Raw genomic sequence first — 25,370 nt, 5'->3', positions numbered from 1 at the left:
GTTACTGAAATTCATCCACCTTCAAGAAAAGAATGCTATGTTATTTTAAATAGATCAAAGAAATATATAGTAAATGTGTAATATTTTGCTAGATATGTTGTGTTTGGCTTAATTATAGCTAAAAAGAGATTTTCAGTAACTTCACTTTTCTTTAATAGTATGTCCTGGTTTTGACTGGGATAGAGTTAATTTTCTTCCTAGGAGCTGGTATAGTGCTATGCTTTGGATTTATAATGAGAATAATGTTGATAACACACTGATGATTTAGTTGTTGTTCAGCAGTCAAGGACTTTTCATCTTCTCACACTGCACCAGGTGCACAAGAAGCTGGGAAGGGGGCACAACCAGGACAGGTCACCCCAACCGGCCAAAGGGACATTCCATACATATGATGTCGTGCTCAGTATATATTGTGGGGCAAGCTAGCCAGGGGAACCGCTGCTCAGGAGCTGGCTGGGTATCAGTTGGTGATCTGTGTGCATCACTCGTTTTTTATATATATATATGTGTATATATACATATATACACATATACTTATATATATATATAAACACACATATACTTTATATATATATATATATATATATATATATATATATATATACTTCTTTTTTCCCTTTTTTCCCTTTCTGTCCTGTTAAACTGTCTTTATCTTAATCCAAGAGGGGAAATCTGCAGGGGGAGAAGTGAGTGAACAGCTGTGTGTTGTGTTTAGCTGCCTGCTGGGCTAAACCACAACATAATATCAACAAATGAAGGAATGCAGTTGTGTCACACAATGACAGTTCATGCTTCCAGTATATTTTTAAGCCCTAGAGAGCAGGAATACTATAATTTTCATGACTAGAAGTCAGTTATATGTTTCTATCATGACACTCACCCATACAATGATGGGTAATATTATATTGCAAATTTACTATTTACTCCTACAAAATGTCTTGGTACATTACACTGTGCTAGAAAACAAAAGTCTATTTTGACAGTTCTGCTAATAAGCTTTTAAAAGAAAATATTTCAAGCAGCTATATTTTCTCTCCTCAAATTACTGTACTCCTAGGATTCACTAAATATAAATGAACATGTAGACTAACAACAAATTTGATGCAAGAAGCATTTGCAGCTGCTGGCTCCAAGAAGCACTGTGCACACACCTGTCACCACAGACACCACCTGAACTTCAAGAATATAAATCCTGCCTAATAAAGGGGAAAAATACATTTTAAAAATGGCTCTGTAAATTGGCTCTTTGACTAAATGACTGAACTTCCACGGTCCACCAGCCATGTAGCATATTTATTAAGTAAAAGACTCCTTGGGCTTTTTTGTGTTGGAGTACATTATACGTCAAAATCATGCAGTATAACTTGTCACTAAGTAAGGTTCACTCTGAGAACAGCCGTCTTATTCTGTTAGCATCTTTCTGAGAAAAGGCAGACAGGACTAACCAGCTCCTCTTAGGGTTAAAACAGAAAAAAAATGATTCAACAAGAAATGATATTCCACCTCTTTTCTTGTCCTATAACTATCTGAATTTTGGTTGAGCTGAATCTTTGTCTTCACCACTGTCATATAGCGCTAATCAGTAAAAAAAAAAATATGCTTAGAGACTTTGGATTACCTTTATTTCGGCACTGTTCAATGGTTTTCTTTGTAAATTCATATACCTTCTTGTATTTTTGCATAAAACTCTCTATAAATTGACTGGCTTGAAGAGTAGTAGTTCCCAGGCAGTCAGCAAGACGTTCTTTACCTGGTGGTAAAGAAATTTATTATGCAGTAAAGTGGAACAGAAATCCACTACATACTATAGCACTGTTACATTCACAAATAGTGGAATTAGTTAAGCTTTACTTATCTCTATCTCTGTGAAGGAGGATGGATCAGAAATACTATTTGAACAAAACACATGTTTAACTTTGAGCTTGAATGTTTTACTGAAGTTACTGGATTAAGAATATACTTAGTAAGAGCAATACAAAAAGTATGTAATTAAGAAATTCCTGGTTATAATTTATACTTACAATGCGTTTGAAATCTCTTTTGTACACAGAATAAGTTTGTCACTTTAAGTATCGCTTTACTAGTTCAGTGTTAAAATGTGCAAAAAACCTGAAATCAATTTTAAAGAAACACAAACGTGAATGAAGATCTAAAAAAGGATGGAGATGTGGCCAGTTGGTTTGGCTAGAAGTTCTAGATTTGGTGTAGAAGTCACAGAAAAACTTAACTGCTGAAGCAATCAGAGCAAGCAGCCTGATTTCAAACAGTATTAGGCTCCTCAGTGTTTGTAAATCCTGGGTCCAAGTTATGAGATAAAAGGCTTGGAAAAAGAAAAAACAGAAGGGAAAAGTATTTCAACAGAGAGAGAAAGGAATAATAGTTGTTGGTTAGAATATGGGTGCACAATATATATTATGTTGAAACTAAAAGCATTTAGCAGATGAGATGGACAAAAGCTGAAGACAGTTTTCAAGAGTGGGAAAATATAAACTAAGAGCTGCATTTTAAACACATTTATAAACCAAACAGTTCCAGTAAAAATAAAACATACATCAACATTAGTCATATGACGTTTGAAAGTCATATATTTATGTCAGCTGCACAGCAACACAAAACTAGTGCTGTGTCTGCAAATAACATAAGCACCAAAGGCACAAAATAGTTTTTGTCACAGTAATACTGTCAAGAAAAATTGTCTAGCATTTTTGAAAGAGAAGATTTCAGCCACGTAAATGCCATCGCTGTCAGTCTGATGTGCATTTCAAAACAGTTCTGTAGCATTTTGTTCTCAGTCATGCCAGGATCTGCACTGAGCTGCAGGAACATCTGTCTGGACAAGGTGTTAGAAGACGTCACAAGACATCCAGGACAACTCTTGCTGAGCTATTATAGGCCTTATTTGACATCTAATTCATTTGGGTTTTCTTCTTGGGTCAGCAAATCACAAGTCTATCTGATAAAGAGTGCATTGTTAACAGCTGGGAGACTGTTGTGGCTTCCTTAGAGAACTGCAACTTCTATGTTTGTCAATGCTATCCATCTAAAGAACTATTTAAATACAGAACAAGGTATTGCATAAAATAGTAGGAAAATTAAGCCACAATATCAGTTAGGAAGTCTGAAAAGTTCCAGAGAAATGCAGTTCCTGGGAAGTAAAGAAAGGGGAATGTACAGCCACATAGTTGTGTTAGATCACATTCCACAATGCAGGAGCATGGGCAACACAAAGCAATGCTCAAGAGTGGAATAAAGCTTCCCTGAGCACTCTCCTTGAGCCATCTGCGCCAGAGGAACTGTCAGCAGCAGCCTATGAATTTTAGTGTCCTCCATTCTGTAACATCATCTTTCAAAACTGAAAATATCATTAGTTTCTCTGCTTTTCATTTAAACACCTTGACATCTCTCAATCTGCCATTAAATGGAATTAATTCCTTATTTTGCAGATGTTTAAGTTGTCTGTACTTTAGTTTTATAAGATGACTGAGGCAGAAGCAGGAAAATTGAATTGAATTGGTCCAAATCAAGGAAAAGACAGTAATAATGTCATCCGTCTCAATATTTGGAGTATTTATTAAAGTACCACCTCCTAGACATAATGAGACTCTTCTTTCTTTTTGATACTATTTTCTACCTTCCAGGATTATAGAAAAGACCTTGAAAATATAACCAAGTGTAACCTTAAGCTAAGAAAAAAAAAAAAAAAAAGAGAGAAAAAAACCCAGTATTTACTGCATGAAAGATTTTCAGTAACTCCTGCCAAGTATAATACAGGCAAACTCCTCATGGAACGTTTCTGTATTTTTCAATCCCAAAAGACATGAAATAAGTATTATTCATGCTCTTCGGCTGTATCAAAATGTCTCCTTAATGAAAAGTTAGCCATTTTTTGAAGGAAGACAATCTGTGGGTGGAATTCAGTCCATCACTTTCAGGTATCTAACAATTATTTTTTGTCAGCCCAGTTCCCATCTAAATAGTTTAATATCATGCCATGTTATGTCTTAATTAGGATATCTGATCACACTGTTAATGAACTGAAGCATCTTATTATCTTTCAGGTGCTTCAGCTGCCCTCATTTGAGAGAGAGGGAGCTGAAGCACAAAGAAGCAAAAGGAGATACTTAAATCAAGTGCTGTTGCACTGACATGTTTAGTGCCTGGTACAGAGCAAGTGAGGAAATGCCAGTACACTGATTAATCTCATCATCCCAGTTCTCTATAGCATGAGTAGACAGAGGCTCACTGGAGGGAGGCTCCAGCCCCAGTAACCGGGGCATTTTCATAATCTACACACACCTTCTCTATACATAGAACAGATATTCTGGAGAGCTGAAATTGAAGGGTTTTTCTCCCTTTCCCAGTTGAAAGCCCTAAACAATAAACTCAGTGCCCCTGGCCAGCTCTGCCTTTGGTTCAAGGACTGTTGATGACTCACTGCAAAAGATGGTTTAGAAAGCATTCTCACCCAGGAACCCCAGGTGTAGTTTTAAGTTCTTCAAGTTAAATAATGACTGTAACTTACGGTTCTAATTTCCTAAATGAGTTTTGCAAGAGAGCTTTTTGATTTATCCAGAGACCTACAAAATGTTTAGTTAGCTGTTCGCTAAAATTCACAAGAGCTTGTAGGCTGATGATACATATACAGCTGTCTTCCCAGAAAAGGTAATTCTAAGCATGTATGAAGCATAAGGAGAGCTGGGCATCATTTAAGAAATGGTAGGCAGTTTTGGAAAGTATGCAGAAAGTGTTCACTTATCTAGGACCTGGGCAGGACTTAAGCAGAACGGGTAGCAGTGCGGATTTTTGCATGTTTTCTGCAGCTGTGAATAAATGGCATCAATCATTTATACTGTGTGATGCAACACTGGCACAGGTTCGCCAGGGAAGTTGTGGAGTCTCCATCCTTGAAGATATTAAGAAGCCATCTGGACACAGTCCTGGGCAACAAGCTCTAGATGTCCCGGCTTGAGCAGGGGGGTTGCATCTGACTGGTGACCTCCAGAGGTCCCTTCCAACCTCAGCCAGGGAGTGGAGCATCTCCCGTGTGAGGAAAGGCTGAGGAAGCTGGGGCTCTTGAGCTTGGAGGAGACTGAGGGGTGACCTCATTAATGTTTATAAATATATAAAGGGTGAGTGTCACAAGGATGCAGCCAGGCTCTTCTCAGTGACAACCAATGATAGGACAAGGGGTAATGGGTACAAACTGGAACACAGAAGGTTCCACTTAAATATGAGAAGAAACTTCTTCACGGTGAGGGTGACAGACACTGGAACAGGCTGCGCAGGGGGGTTGTGGAGTCTCCTACTCTGCAGACATTCAAACCCACGTGGACACCTTCCTGTGTAACCTCATCTGGGTGTTCCTGCTCCAGCAGGGGGATTGGACTGGATGAGCTTTTGAGGTCCCTTCCAATCCCTGACATTCTGTGATGCTATGAATGTGTTTTGCGACAATATTGGAGTTCTTTTAATTTCATTGCGGTTATTCTCATCTCTGTCTGTATACTGGCAGAATGCAAAGTCCACATAAAATTATATTCATTTTAGATAAAGACAAATGCTTTGGTTTCATCAGCAGCAAAAAAATACAAAATCAGAGTAATCTTTGTATATGTCAATGTATCTGTATTAGTTTTGAGAATTTTGATACTAGCAGATCATTTAATAATCCTTGATAAAAATAAAAATACAATATTCTGACAAACTTGTCCCCCTTTAGAAATTCAGTCTACTTTTACAAGTTATGTATAAAGTATAATCTACCGTAGTTTTTTTTTTTTCCTAAAAATACCTACCTGCTCCATAAACCACTGAGTAAACGATACGCTTTGCTTGCTCTCTATCACCGTGTTTCACCTGTTCACTTGGAATCCCCTTCCTGAACAAACAAACAAAAATCACACATTTTCAGTTAAAACTAACATAAGCTTTTATCCCCACAGAAAGTGCATTTAAAGTCAATAACCATTTAATAAGTATAGACTTGTAAGATATGAATGGAAACCCTTGAGGGCTTTTGTTTTCAGACAGAAACGCACAACTTCTTTACAAATTTTGGTGGTGATAGCCCATAGTAAATGAAACTATTTTAATCTTTTTCTTCTCTTTTCCTTTTGAATCGAATTATTGGCTAGGAAAAGTCCTACTACTGTATTATTAGTTCTTTAGGTTGAAGAGGATTCAATATTGACCCATGATAAAAAACTAAATCTTTCCAGCAACATCATTTCTTCAAGATGTGACACATATAGACTCAAAGCATAAGGCTGAGATAAAGTTTATTTAAACCATGGTTATATCAGGGCTTCACTAATAGCAATATCCAACCTGTTATCAAGAATAATGACCGATAAAAGCATGCACTAAATCTCTCCATATATTTTATTTCACAGCAGAGATGCTTCATAAAACAGCAGCAGTGGCTGTTTCTTAACTCAAGAGTGTAGCTCACTTACTCCCAGCAAAGTATCATCCTTCCCAGTTCCCATTCACTCACCAACTGATGACAACCATCCTGTGAAAGGGCTATTGGATTTAGCAATTTGCAAATAAAAAGCTAAGACTCTGCAATCAGTGGGTATGTGCCACCTGGGCTTTCCCTCATTGAAACATTGCTTCAGAAAGAATGCTGACATTATTGATAATTGACAACACTGAAGAACATTGATCATTCGGTTTAAATGGAAGTGTATTGGCAGGAATCTTGATCATCTACTCGCATTGTGAAAACAAACACCTACACAAATTGTATTTGTAACATAAAGGTGTATTCCTATCATAGATACTTGATGACATACACATGATTTGTGAATAAATCTCCTCATGAGTCTGTTCATGAGGATTTGGTTGCATTTTTAAAAGCAAGGTTTGCTATAATTTGTTATGAAAGTTTTTTCCACATGAAAGATGCTTTGCCCTGAATGTTCCGGCTGATGAGCTTTGAGAAAATGGCATATATTTCTGTGTATCTTCTTGAGGAAGAGTTTTTCACCATTATTATGATATTCAAACACCTAGAAAACCAGCAGAGCCACAAATTTTTGCTTGCTTGGCTCAGACATTGATTTTAGCCAAGCCTGTGCACAGTGCTGGTATAATTAGGCACTCTGAAAGATTAACAGGTAGACCTTAAGTGAAATCAGATTTAAGCAAGTCCTTATGGCAGTACAGATTTTTTTAAGAGGAAAATAAAATTGAACATGAATTCAAAGCTTAATTGGGGAAATAGTCTTCGGTTTTGTAGAAGCTCACATTGTTCTTTGAATGCTACTAATTACTCAGAGATGAAATGGACTGTTCACTGCTCGCTTTAGGCTGAGAAACATGAAGAACTCGATAATTTAATACATAGTGTTTTCCATCTGTAATGCAGACTATTCCCACTTAAGTCAATTGTTGTGGTAGCTGGAGACTCTTATAATTTCCCTCCTTAGTTAAGCCAGGTCAAAAGTTCACAGCTCTTTTGAATAAAGTAGCCTGAGATTCCAAAATGCACCTGAATAAGAGGACAAAGGGGCAATTGGAGCTAATAAGTGCAGAATTAGGAAACTAGACATCATAAAGGATTTCCTGAAGCAACCTCTGGCAGAAAGTCCACAGGAATTTCCTGAAGAACCTGGCAGAAAGCTACATATACACTTGAGAAAGCACCTCTCCACAACCAGGAGGGAAAACAGAATCTGATAAGAGAGTAGATCTTACCTGAGGACCTTCTGAGATGAAGAGCAAAGATTGAAGAATGCTGAAACCACTAAACCAATACAAAACGTGATACTGCTTTCCTAATACTGCATAATTTAAACTAGAGGCCTGGAGAAGGCAAGAGGCAGGAGTACAGCAATAGAGCTGACTTGCAGATTTACTTAAGTCTGAGGCTAGAGGCAAGCGAGAACCAAGGGGTCAGCAGGGAGTATGTTGGTGGCTCACTATGAAAAAGATGGGCTATAATGGAAAGGACACAGCGGGTAAGAAGTCAGAGAGATGTGTAGAGGAATATGCACACCATCAGATCATGGTACTGAGGAAGACACAAGACAAATCTTGCTGGGGGGGACTGGTGGTGGTAGAGAAGCTTTAACAGTGAAAAAAGACACCACAACTTGATTATGTGCACAGTGAGACCCACTGCTAGGGTTTTAAGGATGATTTTGCATTAACCAGGCTCCAACTGGGAAAAACAGAAATAGACTTTTTGCTGTATTCACAATAGGCAGCGTCAGGAGGAGGATCCTGCATTTCCACTGTAAGCAATCAAAATAAAATCTTGCCTAACACAGTTACCAGAGCAGATGTACATGCATCGTGTGATCATGGAAACCACAACAGTCACTCAGCTTTTCCTGATCTTCGGTTAGTCATGAAATACAGGAGACGCTATTAAAATTTCAGAGCTTTGTGTGAAGTGTTTCTTTTAATATAATGATAAAACAAAATGGTCAGTCAACACCTCCTAGTGTGTCGGAGTGGGAAATGTGAGCACTTGGCAGAGAGGCATCACATGAAACACTCTGTATACATGTAAATTTATGTACCACATTCAAGAATCTGGAATAATAAAGTATGAAATTGCCACATAAATCACAAGCACTTGAGCAAACAAATGTTATTAATCAAAACTATTCCTTTTTTTAAAAAATACCCAATAAAGAAAATATTTTTTCTGTTTGTATTGACAATGACTGGTTTCTGCCTAGGATGCTTGATTCCCTCTGTAATAGAGCATGGCATTCCTGTAGTGCAAAGTAAAGATTATTTATTCCTTTGAATTAAAAAAGCGGGGGGAGGGTGGGTGTAAGTTCTCAAACACAGCAGCCATGTTAGAAATCCTCAGTGGGTTTTGTTCTTCAGCCTGTTTTGACTACAAACAAACTTACATTTCTGAAAATTTGTTATAATGGGTACTGTGAGAACCTATCTGAAGTTAAAACTTTTATTTGGCTTTGGAATCATCATGGAACACCACGACATTGAAAAGGAGGCATTGGTATCTGCTTACTTGTGTAAGAAATTTTCGAGTTACACTCACTAAGCTGCCTAATAAAAATACTTGGTGCTGAATTGTGGTGTAAAGTAGATCTGTAGTGAAGCTGCATTATTTTTTAATAAACTTGAATCTGAAAAAGGAAGCTGAATGGGCATAAAAAAGCCTTGGCTGCTGGGCCCAGACTGACACGGAAGCAGAGTTCAGCTCACCCAGTAATGTACGTACAGTTAAGTATAAAGAAATGAGCACACACACCATAAAGTATATGAACACACACAAAAAAAAATCTAAGAGGTCACAGGGCATAAAGTTTGAGCAATGCCAAATTGAAACCTTGGGAACAGGTAGAAATGGGAGGAAATCAGTCTTAAAAGAATGCGATAAGGCATTTCAGCATTTCTGGGAAATGTTGTATGGGGACGGAAGTTGTCTGTTTATGTACAGGAAAAGGCAGAACAAACTCCTCAAACACAATATCTGGCAGACACGCGTTGCCTTGATCTGCATTCCATTCCGCTTGAGCCAAGCTGAGCTCAGTCATAACAGCCACAAAGCTCTTGGCCGCTCTCCTGCATCTGCCAACTAATCCAAGTCCTCGCTGTGAGCTGTTGATGTGGGAAACAAGATGGACTGCCATTAAAGTCATTTTATACACGGTCATTAATGTCTAATAAATGAGTGAATTTATGAGCGCATACACTTTCATTCATCTGACTGCTTTTATGGCTTTTTTAAATTTCATCAGTGAACTCTATAAATCTCTCATTTTTAATCACCTGTTGCTATTTAATAGCAGATGAGGGTTGTATATTTTGTAAGTTTGTGTCTGGAACTTTGTGTTGGCACGTGAAACTGGTACAGACAGTTAAAGCAATTAGTGACAACTGCAAGCTTCAGAAAACCTCAGTTTTACAGTGGTATCGTATGTAAAACATGTCATATATATGGATCAATATAGATCACATAGGACATCAATTCTGAAAGCTTACTTTTCAAATTATATTGGCCTTATTATACCTAAGGCAAGCAGAATACAGACCACACTGTACGTGAGCATCCTGAACATATGGAAAAGATTGGCTACACATAACCTAGTCTGCTCACTGTTAATGCAATGCACAAGAATAAGCAATTTTTTTGAAAGCTGCTATTCCATGACTAATGGAAAATGCTGACAGGGCTCAAGCATAAGTTGTCTCAGACATTTTTAAGGTAACATGTGGAAGTGATCTTGGAACAACTTCTGCCTGTTACAAAATACAGAAAAGGAGGAGGCTGGGAAACAGTTTCCCTGAAGCCACTGTCGTATCAAAATAGATCACTACTTTTGCCTCACATGTCAACCAAGAGCCAGGCATAAGGTACATGTAATTAGCCAATTTTTATCATATGCAGTTTTAATGTATGGTCTGATACAGAATGTCCAGTGAAAATCAGATATATAACCATACATATGCCTTCTATAACTATGAGGCATTTACACAACTACGTTCTAATAAAAAAGCAGCTAGGTTGTCCTCCTCATAAGAAGAGCATAGAGACATCAGGATAAAAAAATTAAATTTGTCTAGATGGCCCAGAAGAGTGGAAATGAAGTTGAGACACTTTTTGAAAGAAAGAGAAGCAGCACCTACAAAGACTGAAATGCAGACCAGCATCTTGTCAGAAGGGAAACAGCAGGTGAAACAGCTAACAGAAAGATCAACCTTTCTGCTGTAACCTAAGTATATATTAAGTATTTTTTTCCTTTATTTATCTACATCACTTCTAAACACTTCTCATGTCTGATTCAGATGTTATGTCAAATGCTTGTGCTCACGTCTCTATTGTAACCTGGTTTGCATAAGTGAGATACTAATATAAGAATCATAGAATAACACGAAGAACCCCCTCACCCAAGGATATGCACCAACAAATGAATGAACAACCCAGGGCATTGGGATATCGTAACTAGTACACCAGATTCCTCCCATCCACAAGGTAACACATGGTCTTCCAGTGGCCACTGCACATGTTGGAGAATCTCTGGCACAGATCTCCCATGTAAATATAGGGGTCATGTACTTAAAGACAAAGGAGAGAGGGTCACAACCTCCTACTCAGGGAGTTTAAATTTGTGTTTTGTATAGTTTAGAGGTTTTTATGCAAGCTTTCAGTTGTGTTCTACTTCTTTGAATGAAAGACTACAGCACTGTCAGCTTGATGTCATCCTTTCTATGCCTCTGCAATATTTTCATCGTGTCTCTTTTCTCTCTTTGTATGCCACTCTACCAAACTGCATTTATTTGGTTTATGTCTATTTAGCACCAGAAAAAGCTTTATAACCCCTTTAAAACTATTTTGTGAGGCTCCAGAAGCACTTTAGTATTTTAAAATCCTTCCAGTGGTTAATCATAAAATAATTTATCTGAGTAGCATCTATAGTCCATTGCAGGATGATTTATTTCATTAGTCCTCAACCTTCTTTTAAGGAGCATGAGATCTGGCTTGCATATATTTTACAGCAGATAAAGACATGTCTTTGCAGTTTGCTCTGTGGGCCAGAAGTCTCCTGTTACATTTTAAAGTAGCAGGGAACCAGATAAAGAAATTGCAACAAGGTCATGTCATAAATTATAGCTGTCATCAGTAACAATTTGTTGAAAGATTCACTCAGGAGCAAAGTGATCCATTATCTTTATGAAGATATTTACCTGCATGCTGATGTCCCAGATATTGGATACTCACGATATAAATTAGATAGCACTTCTTTTCAGTGCTCTTGACAAAAAAGGTCATTTGGAGATTTTTCTTTAAAGATGCACAATTCTGGACATCCACCAATTAGAACAGAAAGTCCCTGACATCGACAAAGGTGCTTGTAAGAGCACATCCTACCCTGCAACCCTCAATTTTTCTCTCCTTCACTCCTACAGGAACAAAAAAAGGCCTTTCTTGTCACATCCATACTCTCTCTTACATAGTGAATTACATGGACAAGTGATATTTATTTCTGAGTCATGTGATTGAAGGAATTAATTAACTAGTGACATTCTTATTTTAGGGTCTTTGTGTCTATGAGTGCAGAACAAAAGGAAGTCGGGGGAACTAACTCCTGGTCTCAGGTGCCAGCGTGAACCTCAGCAGTGATGGGCGCCACCACTGAAAGAATAAACACATGTAAACAGATTAAAGGGTCTATACAAACTGGGATGACATAAACCATGTCAGAGGCCACTTGTATAAAACAATAAAGTCAGGTATCAAATGCAAATTAATGCTCTTAGAGTTCTATCTTCACTTACCACACCTACTTCTGAAGCTTTTCTGTAAGAAGCTTCAGATAGTTAAGAAGGAACAGAAGCCATTCTGGGAGATGATACAGGTAGCTGTAGCAGAGTATCAAATAATTACCCATCTTGGACCTGTCAGAAGTCTCAAAACTTTATAGGAAATAGATGGACCTTCAGAGCAGCCTTTAGACAAATACCAGAAAAGTGAAACAGAAGGAATCAGGGTTCTTATTATATAGTCAAATCTCAATGTCACTGCCATCTCACATAACACATAGAACAAAACGTGGAGGTATAATATTGTTACAACAATGTACAGATTGTTCAGGAAAGACAATCAAGAGAAGAAGGTAGGACTTGTCACACTACGTCAAACTGCATCTGCATAGTTCCGTAAAAAAATAAGAAGCAGACTTTGAAGTATCTTGGTAGGGCAATTAAAAGAGGGAAAAATCAGTCATGCTATATATGAGGGTACCTTGAACAAATGGCTTCTGGAGAGCTTCACTCTTTTGAGCTTCACTAAAAACACCTCTTGCAGCTTAGATTTGTAATATGCCTATGATCACACGGAGTCAAAGGTAAAAGTAAAAGTGAAGAATTAATTGCTTTTGCATTCTTGATTCCATCAAGATTTACCTTGATGCTAAAGTTAATTGAGCTAAATGAAATAAACTGAAACATTTTACCAAGCTTTAGAGGGTGCTCATAAAATGTAGCATCTTATCAAATTTGTTCTAGAAGGAGATGATTATTTGGAGAGAGTTTCTCATGCACAAGAAAGTGTCTCTATGGAACTGGCAAAGCCAAATGTTATCAGACACCATGGAACAAACTCCTCGGAGCCTGGTTTTTCACTAGTTTGTGTGTTAGTTGTGGTGGTGACAATTCTAAAACTTTATTTTTCATTTATTTTAGAATGTTAAGAAAGTATTTAATGTGCAATAACAATAAGCTTCCAGAGCGACATAGAATTAAGCTGTCTGGTTAAACTTGTAGTTAACAACCTGGTTTATTTAAAGCTATTGTTTAGCTCTTCTAAAAACAAGAGCCATTATGCTTCCTGAAGACTTTATTCCCTCGGCCTCATTATCTGCTAGTCCAAACAAATGTCACAGCTGCACTTCTCCAAGGGACTGTGAACGACAAGGTGAAATTTCCATAAGCTGCCATACAGACAGTCTGTCAGAGTGCAAAGCGTGACAAGTGTTAAGTTTCATTAATATCAACTACCGCAAGCGAGCTTTCAAAACAGATAGAAAATGCTTTGCTGCAAAAGTAAAACTGTTAAAATATTCCACACCAACACCCATGAGGTGTTGAACTCGGAGCTTAAAATGTTTTAAAACTCTGATTCTGAGAAGGCAAACTGAACAATCCTCCCTTTTACTAAATTTCAGCATTTTTATTAGTTATTGGGGGGTGGATGAGGGATGGGACAAGGGAGTAGGTGGAGAAAGCAATAGCTAATTAAAAAACTACATGAATGCTCTTTGAAAAAACATACTATAATTAAATATAATAACACAAGCCAAACCCTAGATATGTCTCCTATATCTCAACAGAGACGTTCAAATATATATACATGTATTTAAACCCCCATTTGTGGAGGCAGAGCTGCATAACAAGGGTATTCCAAAAGCAAAACAAAAATTATTACAGCTATGATGCACATTATTTATGTGAATGCCAAAATTTTCAAGTGTTTCCTGTCAGAATCTTTGGAGCAGTACCCTTTAGTACAATTCTTTTATTATGCAAAAATGTAACAGTTACTACAATCATTCATTAAGAAACAGACACATTTCACAAGTGGTGTTTATAAAGGGAGAGATGAAAATCTCAGTCTAGAATTAGTGCTTTTTGCCTAATGCAAACAAGCCTGATTTAAATAATGGTGCTTCTTCAGAACAATTTAATCTGTTAGCCTCACAAAATGCAAATTAAAGTAATGAAGTTTACCAGGCTAAATGACACACTAAGCTAAATACTCCTAGGCCAAAACTGAAGACATAATCTGAGGATACCATTACAGCTGATATCACAGTGTTTTCAAGCAGATGTAAGAGACTGTCTAATCCCAAAGTCAGTGTAATAATAGGACAGAAACGAGAAACAGAAATGCAATAAACAGAGATCTTAGAGCTTGTCTTCCAAGATGTTTCACAACAAACTCTTCTCCAACACAGCAGAGGAACAACATGAGACAGCAGCCTGACACCATCTCCCCGCTCCCGACTCCAGGAATGATGAATGGATACTTCCTGCTGCACAGCTTGGGAAATAAACCTTGTCACAGAGTCTAAAGGCTAATTGGGACTATTGCTTTTCTGCAAGTTACTTTATTTGCAAATAAGAAAAATTAAAGTATAGAACTTTTGCATAAAGTAGGGGAAGAGGAATTGGAAACAGAGAAAAGATGTAATAATTTATCATGGAACAACTGGGAAACAGCATGATTTGGCTGTAGAAAAACAAATGCAATTTCACAATGTGTCAAGTGAGCCATTTCCAATGACAGAACAATACTAGTACTGCTGTACAATATACTGGTGAAATTTTATCTGGTGTAGTTAACAGGATTTCCTTACCACGTTCAAGAAAAATTAATTTGGTGGTGGTAGGCTACCAGAATACTGAATAGAGAAAAAAAAATAACCATGTGAAAGGAGAGACTGACTCTATCAATATTAAGAAATTAAACCTGCCCAAAAATATTCAGCAGCACTGGGAAACGAAACACCACCTGGAAAACACCACCACACATCCATATTTTAAAACTCTCTTACCATCTAAACACGGTGCTGCATCCAGCAGCCTGGTGATAATAACCCCTGGCACTTGCTAATTCAGGAACTGTGCCCAGGAACCATTGGGCCCAGAACCACAACCATGATCACAATCGATCTGCCAACCCCGATTTTGAGTGCCAGCCACCAGGAACGTCTCTGGCACTAATTAGAATAAAGGTAGCCTCTCAAGTTGTTATTTCTGTCATTCATCATTCTACTAGCACAGTTTCATGGCTATTCCAAAATTAAGTTATGTTCCTGGACTGCGATACAAGTATTCCCACGACTGTGCTCTGGTGCAGAGATTTTGGAGCTGTAGTTAAACAAGCTGCTTTGGTAGCTGAAGCAGATGAGTGAAACAGTCAGTGCCACAGAGGTTCATTTTCCTTGCCAAGAAGAAATACAGTTTAGCGTACATGGAATTCCATGTAGTCATAACTAGCTGCTCCTAATACTACTTCAATTAAGGTATTTTGATGACAGGTCACCTATGAAAGCGTCTTGCTTCCTTAAAGAATGAGGGTTGAGAACAGTTGATTGCTTGCCTTAAGTATTAATATTCATACAAAGCAAACACTCGGGGATGAGGAGAGCTAATAAAGCCAATAGGCAACATTGGCAAGAATAATTGTAGGTATACAAACAGTAGGAATAAATATAAAGTAGAAAGCAAAAGGAGTTTTCTAGCCAGAAGAAGAATGGGATCTTCAACAGCTCTTTGACAGCATTATGTAGGTTAAAACTAGTTCTAAGCTGAGAACCTACTAATCTACAAAAGGGAGTTTAGGACATTGTCACCTGCAACAATTTTATGGCTCCAAAGTTCCTTCTAGTCTCATACTCCCATATATGACCAGACATACTCCTACCAAGCATAAAGCACTAACCAGCAATGGGATTCTGCCTTACTTTTTCTTAGAGCTTCTCTTATGAATGCCTGTTTCTTAATAAATGCTGTTACCTTGCCAGGGTCTTTTCCTGCCACAAGAGACCACATTTATTCTGCCAGGAATTTAAGCTTATACTATAGTGCCTCATAGGTTTAAAAAATTTCTCAAGAATAATCCTAAGAAATCCGCAATGATGCAGCTGCAGGAGCTGCAAGGGGTACAGACTCACTCACAACCATTCTACCAAACACTTTATTATTAAACACCATATTCATAATGAGTAGTATCTTGACGATTAGACCTTCTGTCACAGAACACTTGTGACTTGATTTGGAAGAGCATGCCTTTCCATTCAAATTGAAATTGTGTCTCTCTCTGAACTGTATACATGAAACAAATTCTTGATTCCTCAACTTTTTATCAGTAATACTCTGAATTAAAACAAAAATACAAAATGAGAGATATTTTAGATATTGATCAGAATAGAAATAACACAAACAATGAGATAATGGATGAGTACTAATAATGATTGAGTTAAAAATACTGCAAAAAATATTTCTTCAGAATCTATTACACAAAAGAAAAATAAGCAGAAGCCTTGAAACTAATTCAAAATTATAACAGTATTACAAAACCAGGTAATCCAATGATAATGGGAGAAATGTTCTTTTTACGCTTAGTGAGACTCCTAGCACATAGTGCCAAGTTGAGGACCTCCAAATTTCCAGCAAACCAACACCGGCTCAGTTACACAGCCAAACCTCAGAGCTGAAAGATCACAACATAGTCATATATCAAAATATACACAATAGTTCACAATAGATCACAACACAGTCGTGTATTTCAAAATAGAGACTCCCGCAGGGATGTTAAGGGGACTGCCATATAACACCATGAAAGCTTTTCTCCGCTCTCTTCAAAGGCAGGATTCTAGAAGTAACCCTGAGTACTCCATGGTGAAGAGAAGGTATGCTTACAATTTTTCTTAATATTGCAAAATATCTCATGATGTCCTATGTGCTCAATGGCATGGAATGTCTCTTCTTCATTGCAACTCAAAAAAACCCCAAAGATTTAATTATTTTGCAATGTATGAAGTGAAATGAATTAACCCAAATTCATTTTAGACTTGACATTAAGCTCATAAAAACTGGAGAACAAATCCAATAGACTATATATTCTAATATCTGATAAGAAATGTATTAAAGAACCTGGGGTACCTAAAAATCTTTAGACAAAGATGGAGTTCTAAGAGTCCTAAATTGGTATATCACATTATTTAGACAATTAACAAAATTGAGAGGTGTCCAACTAGAGGAAAGGGAGCTGTGTAAACATGCAGCTGCATCTCGTAACCACAGATCTGCTAACAGGGATGGGAGGAGAGCGTAAGCGCTTCCTGTCTGCTTGCTACAAGTCCACCTGGATAAACATGATTATTTCATTATTCCTTAATTACCTCACAAACACCCAGGTGACATCTCCTGATTAATAATGGCTCTTTCAAGAGCTTCTTGATAATGTTTTCATAAAATTAATACGGAAGCACAAATATGCATATCTGTTTAAAAACCATTTAGCTACAGGTGTGGTTTTCACTTCTCAAAAATGTATTTAACTTATTCCTGATTTATGGGCCTTTGCTGTTGCTATTCAAGGGAGTAGGCAGCTTAACTGAATTCAGTGTCAGCTATATCGAACATTTATATGAGGTAAGATAAAAAAAAGACAATGTTTTGCTGAGGATGAATCTTTAACCTATTTGACACTGAATGTATTTGAAACAAGGTTGTATAAAATAGGTATGGGCAAGTGTGTATATATTTAGTCAGCCTACCACCAAGCATTTGTGCATACTTGACCTTATCTTTTTCAAACAGACCCTGCACACTATCTTTTTGTATGATTCAGCCCACAGGGACTTATTTTGATTTATTTTAGGAATATCCAAAATACCTCTGCTTATTTCCTGTGTTCTTCAGAACTCAGCAGGATATCAACAGATAGAGCTATTGTCAGGAAGGATCCTGAATTGCCAAGAGGCTGGAAAAACAAGTGTCTCTGTTTTGCCACATAGTTCCTGCTGGACCAACTGCCAGCGCACAACAGTCTGGCTCACCTTGCCATGATTAGATATAATTAGTTCCTTGAGCCCCCTGCTTGGCGGGTGGTAGAGAAGTGAAATATCCCCACTTCCTGGAGGAAGACAGTCTGCGAAGAACAAAACAAACCTTTCCGCAATGTGGCCTTTTAAATCTGGTTAAAAAAAGAACCAAAACCAACAAAACCGAAACACTTTTGTCCTTCCGATACAGTCATCCCAAGTAGTTCTGTGCTTTGTTTCTCTCTTGGCTATTTCTCAAGTAATTTCCAAAATTGGCATGTCTGTCTCTTTTTAAAATGGTTCACAACCGATATTACTGTGATCCCACATACATGTCAGCTGAGGAAAGATGGACTTACATGTTCAGTACATTTTATAAACAGCCTACGGTTCCCAAGACTATGGGAAATAAAGTGTCCAAGCTCCTCTATTTCTGGAAGAATAGTGTAAGCTAAAGACTCTTCCACATCTTAAAGTGTGAGCCAACTGAGCCCACGTTATAAAAAAGGAATGTTTTTCAAAACGATTAGTGCTAAAGAATTTATAAATCCCTTGGAATTCTATGACAACTACACACTTCCTTATTTTAGATATTAACTGCCATTGCTACAAAGCAATAACAATATAAGTATTCTTCTTCTGCAGTCATTTTTTTTTAACTCTCTGAAAGCCACATAGACTCAGGTGAACATTTATTATGTCCAGTCCTTACTAACAGGTAAATTCAACACCTGGAAGGATATGTATTCACTCTGTTTTAGACCATCACACAAATAAAAGCACTATTGGCATGAATATGAGGAAGCAGATGACAGATGAGAGAGAAGGGAATATTTTGTGGTTTGGTTTTTCAAAACTCAGATCTCAGAGTGAAACAGCAGCAACTAGGCGACTATCAGATTCCCCAGCCTTCTTTCAAGCACAGCCTTGTGCATAAGCATTGTACACAACTGTCACAAATCATCCTATCTTTGGTATAATCAGAGTAAATACCACGGTTAAAGAGTACCCACTAATTACCCCGTTACTTTAATTAACCATCAGCAATTAATATGTACAGGTTAAATTATAGTTTATAGGTAAAAATTAATACTCTAAAGATAATGCCTGTTTTCACAGTGGAATGGCGGCAGTTCACAGATTATTCAGGTAATTATATTTTAATACACAGCACATCTGCATATTGAACAGTATTAGAGTTATTCCTCTACTGCATAGTACTACATAAGTATTTTTAATAGACATTATAAAAATTGCTCTACTCTCTTATTCTTTAGCTGCATAGTATATGGGAAACTGATTGCATATGGGCTGGCAAACTTTCTGTATGTTCTCCGATTCATATGCTATAACTGAAAAGAGTTACAGAGTACAAAAGGTAAAATGCTAAGTTACAACTGTCCAACAGTCTTATCTATAAAGGGATGTTTCTGAGGCACAGACCATTACACTGGTTCAACAGACAAATAGTGACACAGAATATGTGACAGAAAATGCTTAGGTAATTTATCACCACCTGGAAAAGTTTGTCCACAGGGAAAATTATTTTTCTGCTCTCACGGAAATGAAAACACACAGTTTATAGTAGTAACAGATTTATGTTCCCAATTAGATCATATTGCAAACAATTTACTGTGAGGCCTAGACAAAATTCAAGAAATGAATATGGATGCTCAGATCCAACACAGTGAGCCAACACCTTTCACTTTACTAAGTGGCCCCTTAATCCTGGATGCCCTTGAAATCTCTGGGCACCTCAGGGAACAATTCCCTCCCTGACAGTTCAGTAGGCTCCCAAAATTCTACATTGTAGACATGCTCATCATAGACTCATTCTGAGCCCACCTGACCTCCCCTTGATTCCTGGAGGACCCAATCTAGGAGATGTAATTTGATTACGTCATTATTCACGCTGATAGCTTCTGGCTATCAGGTTTGGATTTATTGGTTTTTCTTAATATAAGATGGAGGAGGTACCGTCCTGAAACAGTTGCTACTGGGGAACAGCAACTCAGTTGCCACTTCACCTGGTGAGATTCACACCTTGCAGTGACATGCCATTAAAGAATGCTCTAACTGCAAGCCACCCCAAAACAGCAACAAAAAAAAGCATAATACATGAGTTCAGAAGGAAAGCGAACATGAATGTACTCACTATTCTATTTACTCAGGTGAGAATCATAGATCTTTGACTTTTGTCCCTGTAGTTAATAGTAAGAAACAGAATTAAACAATCACTAAGTAAAAAACAAATAATCCCCCCAATGGCACTGAAATAAAGAAAGACCTTTACCAACTGAATGTTTTGAGAAATCTGCAATAAAATCATAGCATCATAAAAATATGGTTGTGAGAGAGACTAAGGAGTCACCTCAGCTGTCCTTGGAAATATTTGTCTAATTGTCTCATTCCTTTCAGTGATGGAAATTCCACAGTCTTCATAGGTAACCCATCACCATATTTATTTACATTTAGAACTCAAAAGATTTCTTTAATTGAAACATCTCTTACAACAGCATAAGTCCATTATGCTTAGTTCACTCTCTACAATAACCTTTTATAAATTTTAAGAATTTTATCATGTTTTTCCTAAATCATATCTTCTCCCAACTAAACAAATCCCATTATTTCAACTTTACAGTATTTGCTGAACAGAATGTCAGTTGCAATGTAGAAGTTCTAACCTTGCTTTGTATTTCCCTAGGTGGAGAGAGATGTAGAGTTGAAGAGTCTAAGATTTAGAAAGTTGAACAGAGGTCTCCAAGCACCTTAGCTCTCATGTAAAAGCTGGGCACCACAGGCACTTGAAAAGAGTGAATCCTGCTCCATTTTTCCAAAGAACACTACCTATCTAGCAGGTATCTTCAGGTATAGACTTTGGACCACTGGCTGTCCTTGTCGTTCTGTTTCAGCTTTCTAAGAGAAGTTCAAATGCAAAATTCTGTGTTTAGAATTTCTCATTAACTTCTCTTAGATTGCTCTGCGGTCAGCACATGGCCTTTTTCACTCTTGGAGATGCATACTTTGGCACTGTACACGGAGCTTGGCAACCCAGCGTTGGGTTTTGTATTCTATTTCAGGTTTGGGAGCCTAAAATATAGGAAGCAAATGTAATTTGCAGATATCAGAGACATCTGTATTAAACATTGGAACACTGCAACAACATCTTCAAGATTAAAATGACTAAGCTAGTTCCGGTGCCATAAATAATACAGCTGCATTTGTATGGCCATGCTGCCCTCATGACCCTTGATGGAGATACCTGTGCTCTGCTGGAGGCAGCTGAGCTCATCACAACCAGGGATCTCCAGTTCTCTAAGGCAGATTCTAAAGCAGCAGGGAGAGGACTTATCCAAATATTTTAAATAGAACTTAACGCTTGAGCCACAGGAACTCTGAGGCAGCACTAACCCAGTTCAAAAAAGCACTCAGACAGGAAAGTAGGCGTCAGTCAGGTAAGACAAAAATCACATATATATGGTGTGCTTAGGTGCTTAGCTAAATCAAGATATTTTTCCTGGATTTTGAAGCAATAAGTTCAATATGAGTATATACTATGACAAAGGAACAACAGGCTACTGAGAAGGGTGATAAATGAACAGTTTGAAAGAGATTACTAGTCACTGTACCTCCCATTAAGAAAGAAATTGCAGACTACCCAAAAGACTGTAAACTTATTTTTCAGCCTCTGTCTTTGAAAGTGATTTTAAGAAATGGCCATCGATGGCATTTTAAATACAATTACTTATTTTTTATTTATTGTGTAAAAACTAGGCTTAAAAGTGAGAGCAATTTCATTTTGAGATTTGTTGTCATTTGGATGTCTCATGGCAGTTATGTCTCTCAGCTGGTCAGACAGCTGCCAAGAGAGCTCTCATCATCTTCAGCACTGGGATGACGATTTAGCTTTCAAAGGACTATAACTGTCACAGGACATCAAGACAATATAACACAAGGTGATCTAGCAGGTAGCTGGAATCCACTATATCATGAGTTTTCAAAAGTTTAGGCAAGTCTTGAAACTTTCCCGTTCAGTAGCAAATAGGTCATAACATAGTACTTGCTGTAAGATCATGCTAGTAATAGCATGTGATCATTATTACAGACAGGACAGGATACCAGTAGGAATAGTACTAAGCATATACCAATGAACATTGAAATCTATTTATATCATCTTAATTTTAGCTGTGGGAATTATGTTAGATGACCAGAAAATATAATCATAGAATCATTTCAGTTGGAAGAGACCCTCAGGATCATCGAGTCCAACCATAACCTAACTCTAGCACTAAACCATGTCCCTAAGAACCTCGTCTAAACATCTTTTAAACCCCTCCAGGGATAGTGACTCCACCACTGCCCTGGGCAGCCTGTTCCAGTGCCTGACAAATGTACAAGGCAGAGATGAGCTTGGAATTTTCACTGACAAAAACCGCCAATAGAAGCAAATCTATTACAAAGGGGCTAACAGACACCATTTTAATTTTATTCCATGAATTCCATGAACTTTATTCCTGTGTGAAAAAAAAGCACTTTACAGATAAAACACATGACACCAAACACGACGTGACCCAGAAACTCGCATTAAGTGTCTGGGTAACACCAGCTTGGTAACACCAGTTTGTTGGATTGGGTTGCACAAGATACTGAATTGCAGCATGAAGTTTAGTACCTCCATTCAGCCATCTGCTGTAATGTACAGCCATAATACATTTATACATCTCTAAACTGCACTGTTGACCAGTGTAAAGATTGTAGATGAACGATGTTTAATAGAAACGCAGATCCAACAGGTTCCCAAGAGAGATGAATCTCTAAGGTCCTGGGAATAGACTGAGTCACAATAGAGCATGCCTAACGAAATAATGAAAGGAAAGCTTTTATGCATAAGAGATCTTAATTCAATCAGAAACTCATACAGCCAACCTCTTTGCAGAAACTGCCCACCATGTGTATTTGTTGCCAAATGTTATAAAAAGCCTGTAAAGGTTTTTCAAAAGGCTGAATTTCAGATAGAAGGCTTTAGCCTGAAGGACAAGCTAAGAAACACAGGTGCATTTCAGTGGAGAAGCCACTAAGCTTAGGAAAAAAAAGCAAATAAACTGGTATAAAACTTGGCTTGACTCTGGAGTGTGGCTCAGATTTTTGTCCATAATATATTCTTTACTATTTATTATTTAATATTCATTAGTCCAAGGATTTTAGATGCAGAAAACTTCTAAAAGATATCAACTGACATGCATTCAGAAGCTGGAATGCTATCAGACACTGATATTAACTTTTTTCTTCTGATAGGCAGCTTCAGAAATGAATTCTTTCTTTATAGATCTCTTAGAGAAAAAGCCATTTTTGTCAAAGTTTTCTAATTGTTCAAAATGTGTTAGAAAAGATTCACAAATAGCGACAAAGAACAATTCCTTCAAACAGAATAAACCATTTAGTATGCCACTTGGTATAGCACTTGCACAGATTTTAAAGGATTAAGACCCAGAGAAAATCAGGACGTCAAGAGGAGATTTAAAGTTTGTTGTTTATTGAAGCCTGTGATTTTATGTCTTCTCTTTGGTGTTAAATAAATAAGGACAAAATTCCAGCACCCAAGGTGAGTTCACTAAGTGCTGATCCCATAGGAGGAACTGAAGTTGTCAGAAAAAATACCCATGTCTGCGTGTGAGGTGGCCATCCCAGACATACCTTGTTCTCAATGGTAATAAGTCAACACTTTTAATGTGTGATTGATTTTATTACACAGGGAACATCAACAATAGGTCAAATGAATCTTTCCAGGGTTAGATGAGATTAAACACACCCTTTGTGTTTCTGTAATTAATAACAGTCGTAATAGATTTGATATAAAGTTACTTCCAAGCATCAACTTTCCTGAAACTTAAAAGAAGAGTCAGCAGAATCATTATGTAATGATTTTGTAGACACGCCATGACAATTCTGTCTGATAAAAATATTTGCCTGTAATATTTCATTAAATTTAAAGTTACTGTGTAGAAACTATAAGAGGTTGACAGCTGCCAAGAGCTGTGAGGTTGCTGAATAGAATGGTATTCCTGGAGCCTTGCCCAGAGTTGAGACAAAATTTGACTCATATTCATGCATACATTTGCAATATACCTCCAAACTAAAATAAGGATTTAACTCCATCACGAGGTTCTAGTGATACCATGTTAGAGCTAAGAATTGATTATAATGTCCACAGAAGCTTCTAAGTGACACCAAAGAGAAAGCTGATCTTTCCATGGCTATATTCATTGGGATGTTTGTGACCTGGAGTTGTGTCCTCCCAACAATGCCCATGTTCAAGCACTGTCAGTAGTAGCATAATTATAATTTGAGCTCCATTTTGTTTCTTTGTACTACTTCAGAGTATATTAGCAAATATTGCAGTGAGTTGAAATACTGTGGTTGGGAAGGCTATGTCTGCAAAAATTTAGAAACTGTAGGATAGTAATTGAGCTAGATCAGGGCTGATGAATTCATCATACCTATTTTTGCTTTCATTTTCAGCTAAAACTTCCAACAAAAAAATGAGATAAAAGACAGAAAGGAATGAGAAAATATGAAAAGTACATGACATTTACAGCACATCATTCTGTTCAATCTGCTTATATGTTATAGCATTTTATTCAATCTTTTTCTGATCTATCTGTTCAAACTGTAAGCTTCTTGACATCTATTCTGTCACTTATTGAATGCTCATGCACTTCTGAGTTGAAGGGGCATCCCAGTCTCAAGTAAGATTTTTAGGCTTCACCATGATACAAACAGAAATAAGAAACAACGTTAAATAGCTAAGTAAGTAATATCCCATCTTTTTTGATAGTTAATCTTTCCTCTGCTGAAGAGATCAGTAAATAATAACCTATGAATGGAGATAAGAAATACTATTTTTAATTACTGAAGTACCACGTTTTCCAGGTATCACATCATCCATCAGAAGATGGAAGCACTAAACCCTATGAGTTCAAAGGAACCCATGACCACTAGTCTCTCTGTTTCTTGTACATGAATAATTTGATCCCAATACTTCTACTGGATAACCAAGCAGGTTTCAAAAAATGCTTTTACTTCTACAGAGAAAAGTTGTTCTGCAGTTTTTCAGTTGGATAACCTACTTAACAGCTGCTCTGGATTTTTAAAAAGAATTGGTGAACACAATGAGAAAGTTATCAGTATGCACTGTTCACAATATATTACTGCACCAATTATAGTCACAAGGCTTATACTGGTCAGTTGGACTGCAACATTTTGACATACAATAATTACCAGTATGGAGGAGAAAAGGCTCAGAAAGACAGAAAGGGATTATAATTCACA

General features: G+C 37.4%; 1 protein-coding gene across 1 annotated transcript in view; it reads right to left on the bottom strand.

Annotated features, from left to right (window-relative positions):
* The window catches only part of POLN (DNA polymerase nu), a 104,946-nt gene that overhangs the window by 31,659 nt on the left and 47,917 nt on the right, over nt 1–25,370 (bottom strand). The window contains exons 18-19 of the mRNA XM_082052182.1: nt 5,796–5,878; nt 1,619–1,750 (exon numbers count right to left, since the gene is read on the bottom strand). Coding sequence (XP_081908308.1) covers nt 1,619–1,750; nt 5,796–5,878 — 215 coding nt within the window. The remainder of the gene's footprint in view (nt 1–1,618; nt 1,751–5,795; nt 5,879–25,370) is intronic.

Source organism: Streptopelia decaocto (genome assembly GCF_964273445.1).
Source record: "Streptopelia decaocto genome assembly, chromosome: 4".
NCBI classification, from domain to species: domain Eukaryota; kingdom Metazoa; phylum Chordata; class Aves; order Columbiformes; family Columbidae; genus Streptopelia; species Streptopelia decaocto.
Note: the sequence above shows the minus strand (reverse complement) of the source record. Positions and strands in the feature narration are given on the sequence as shown.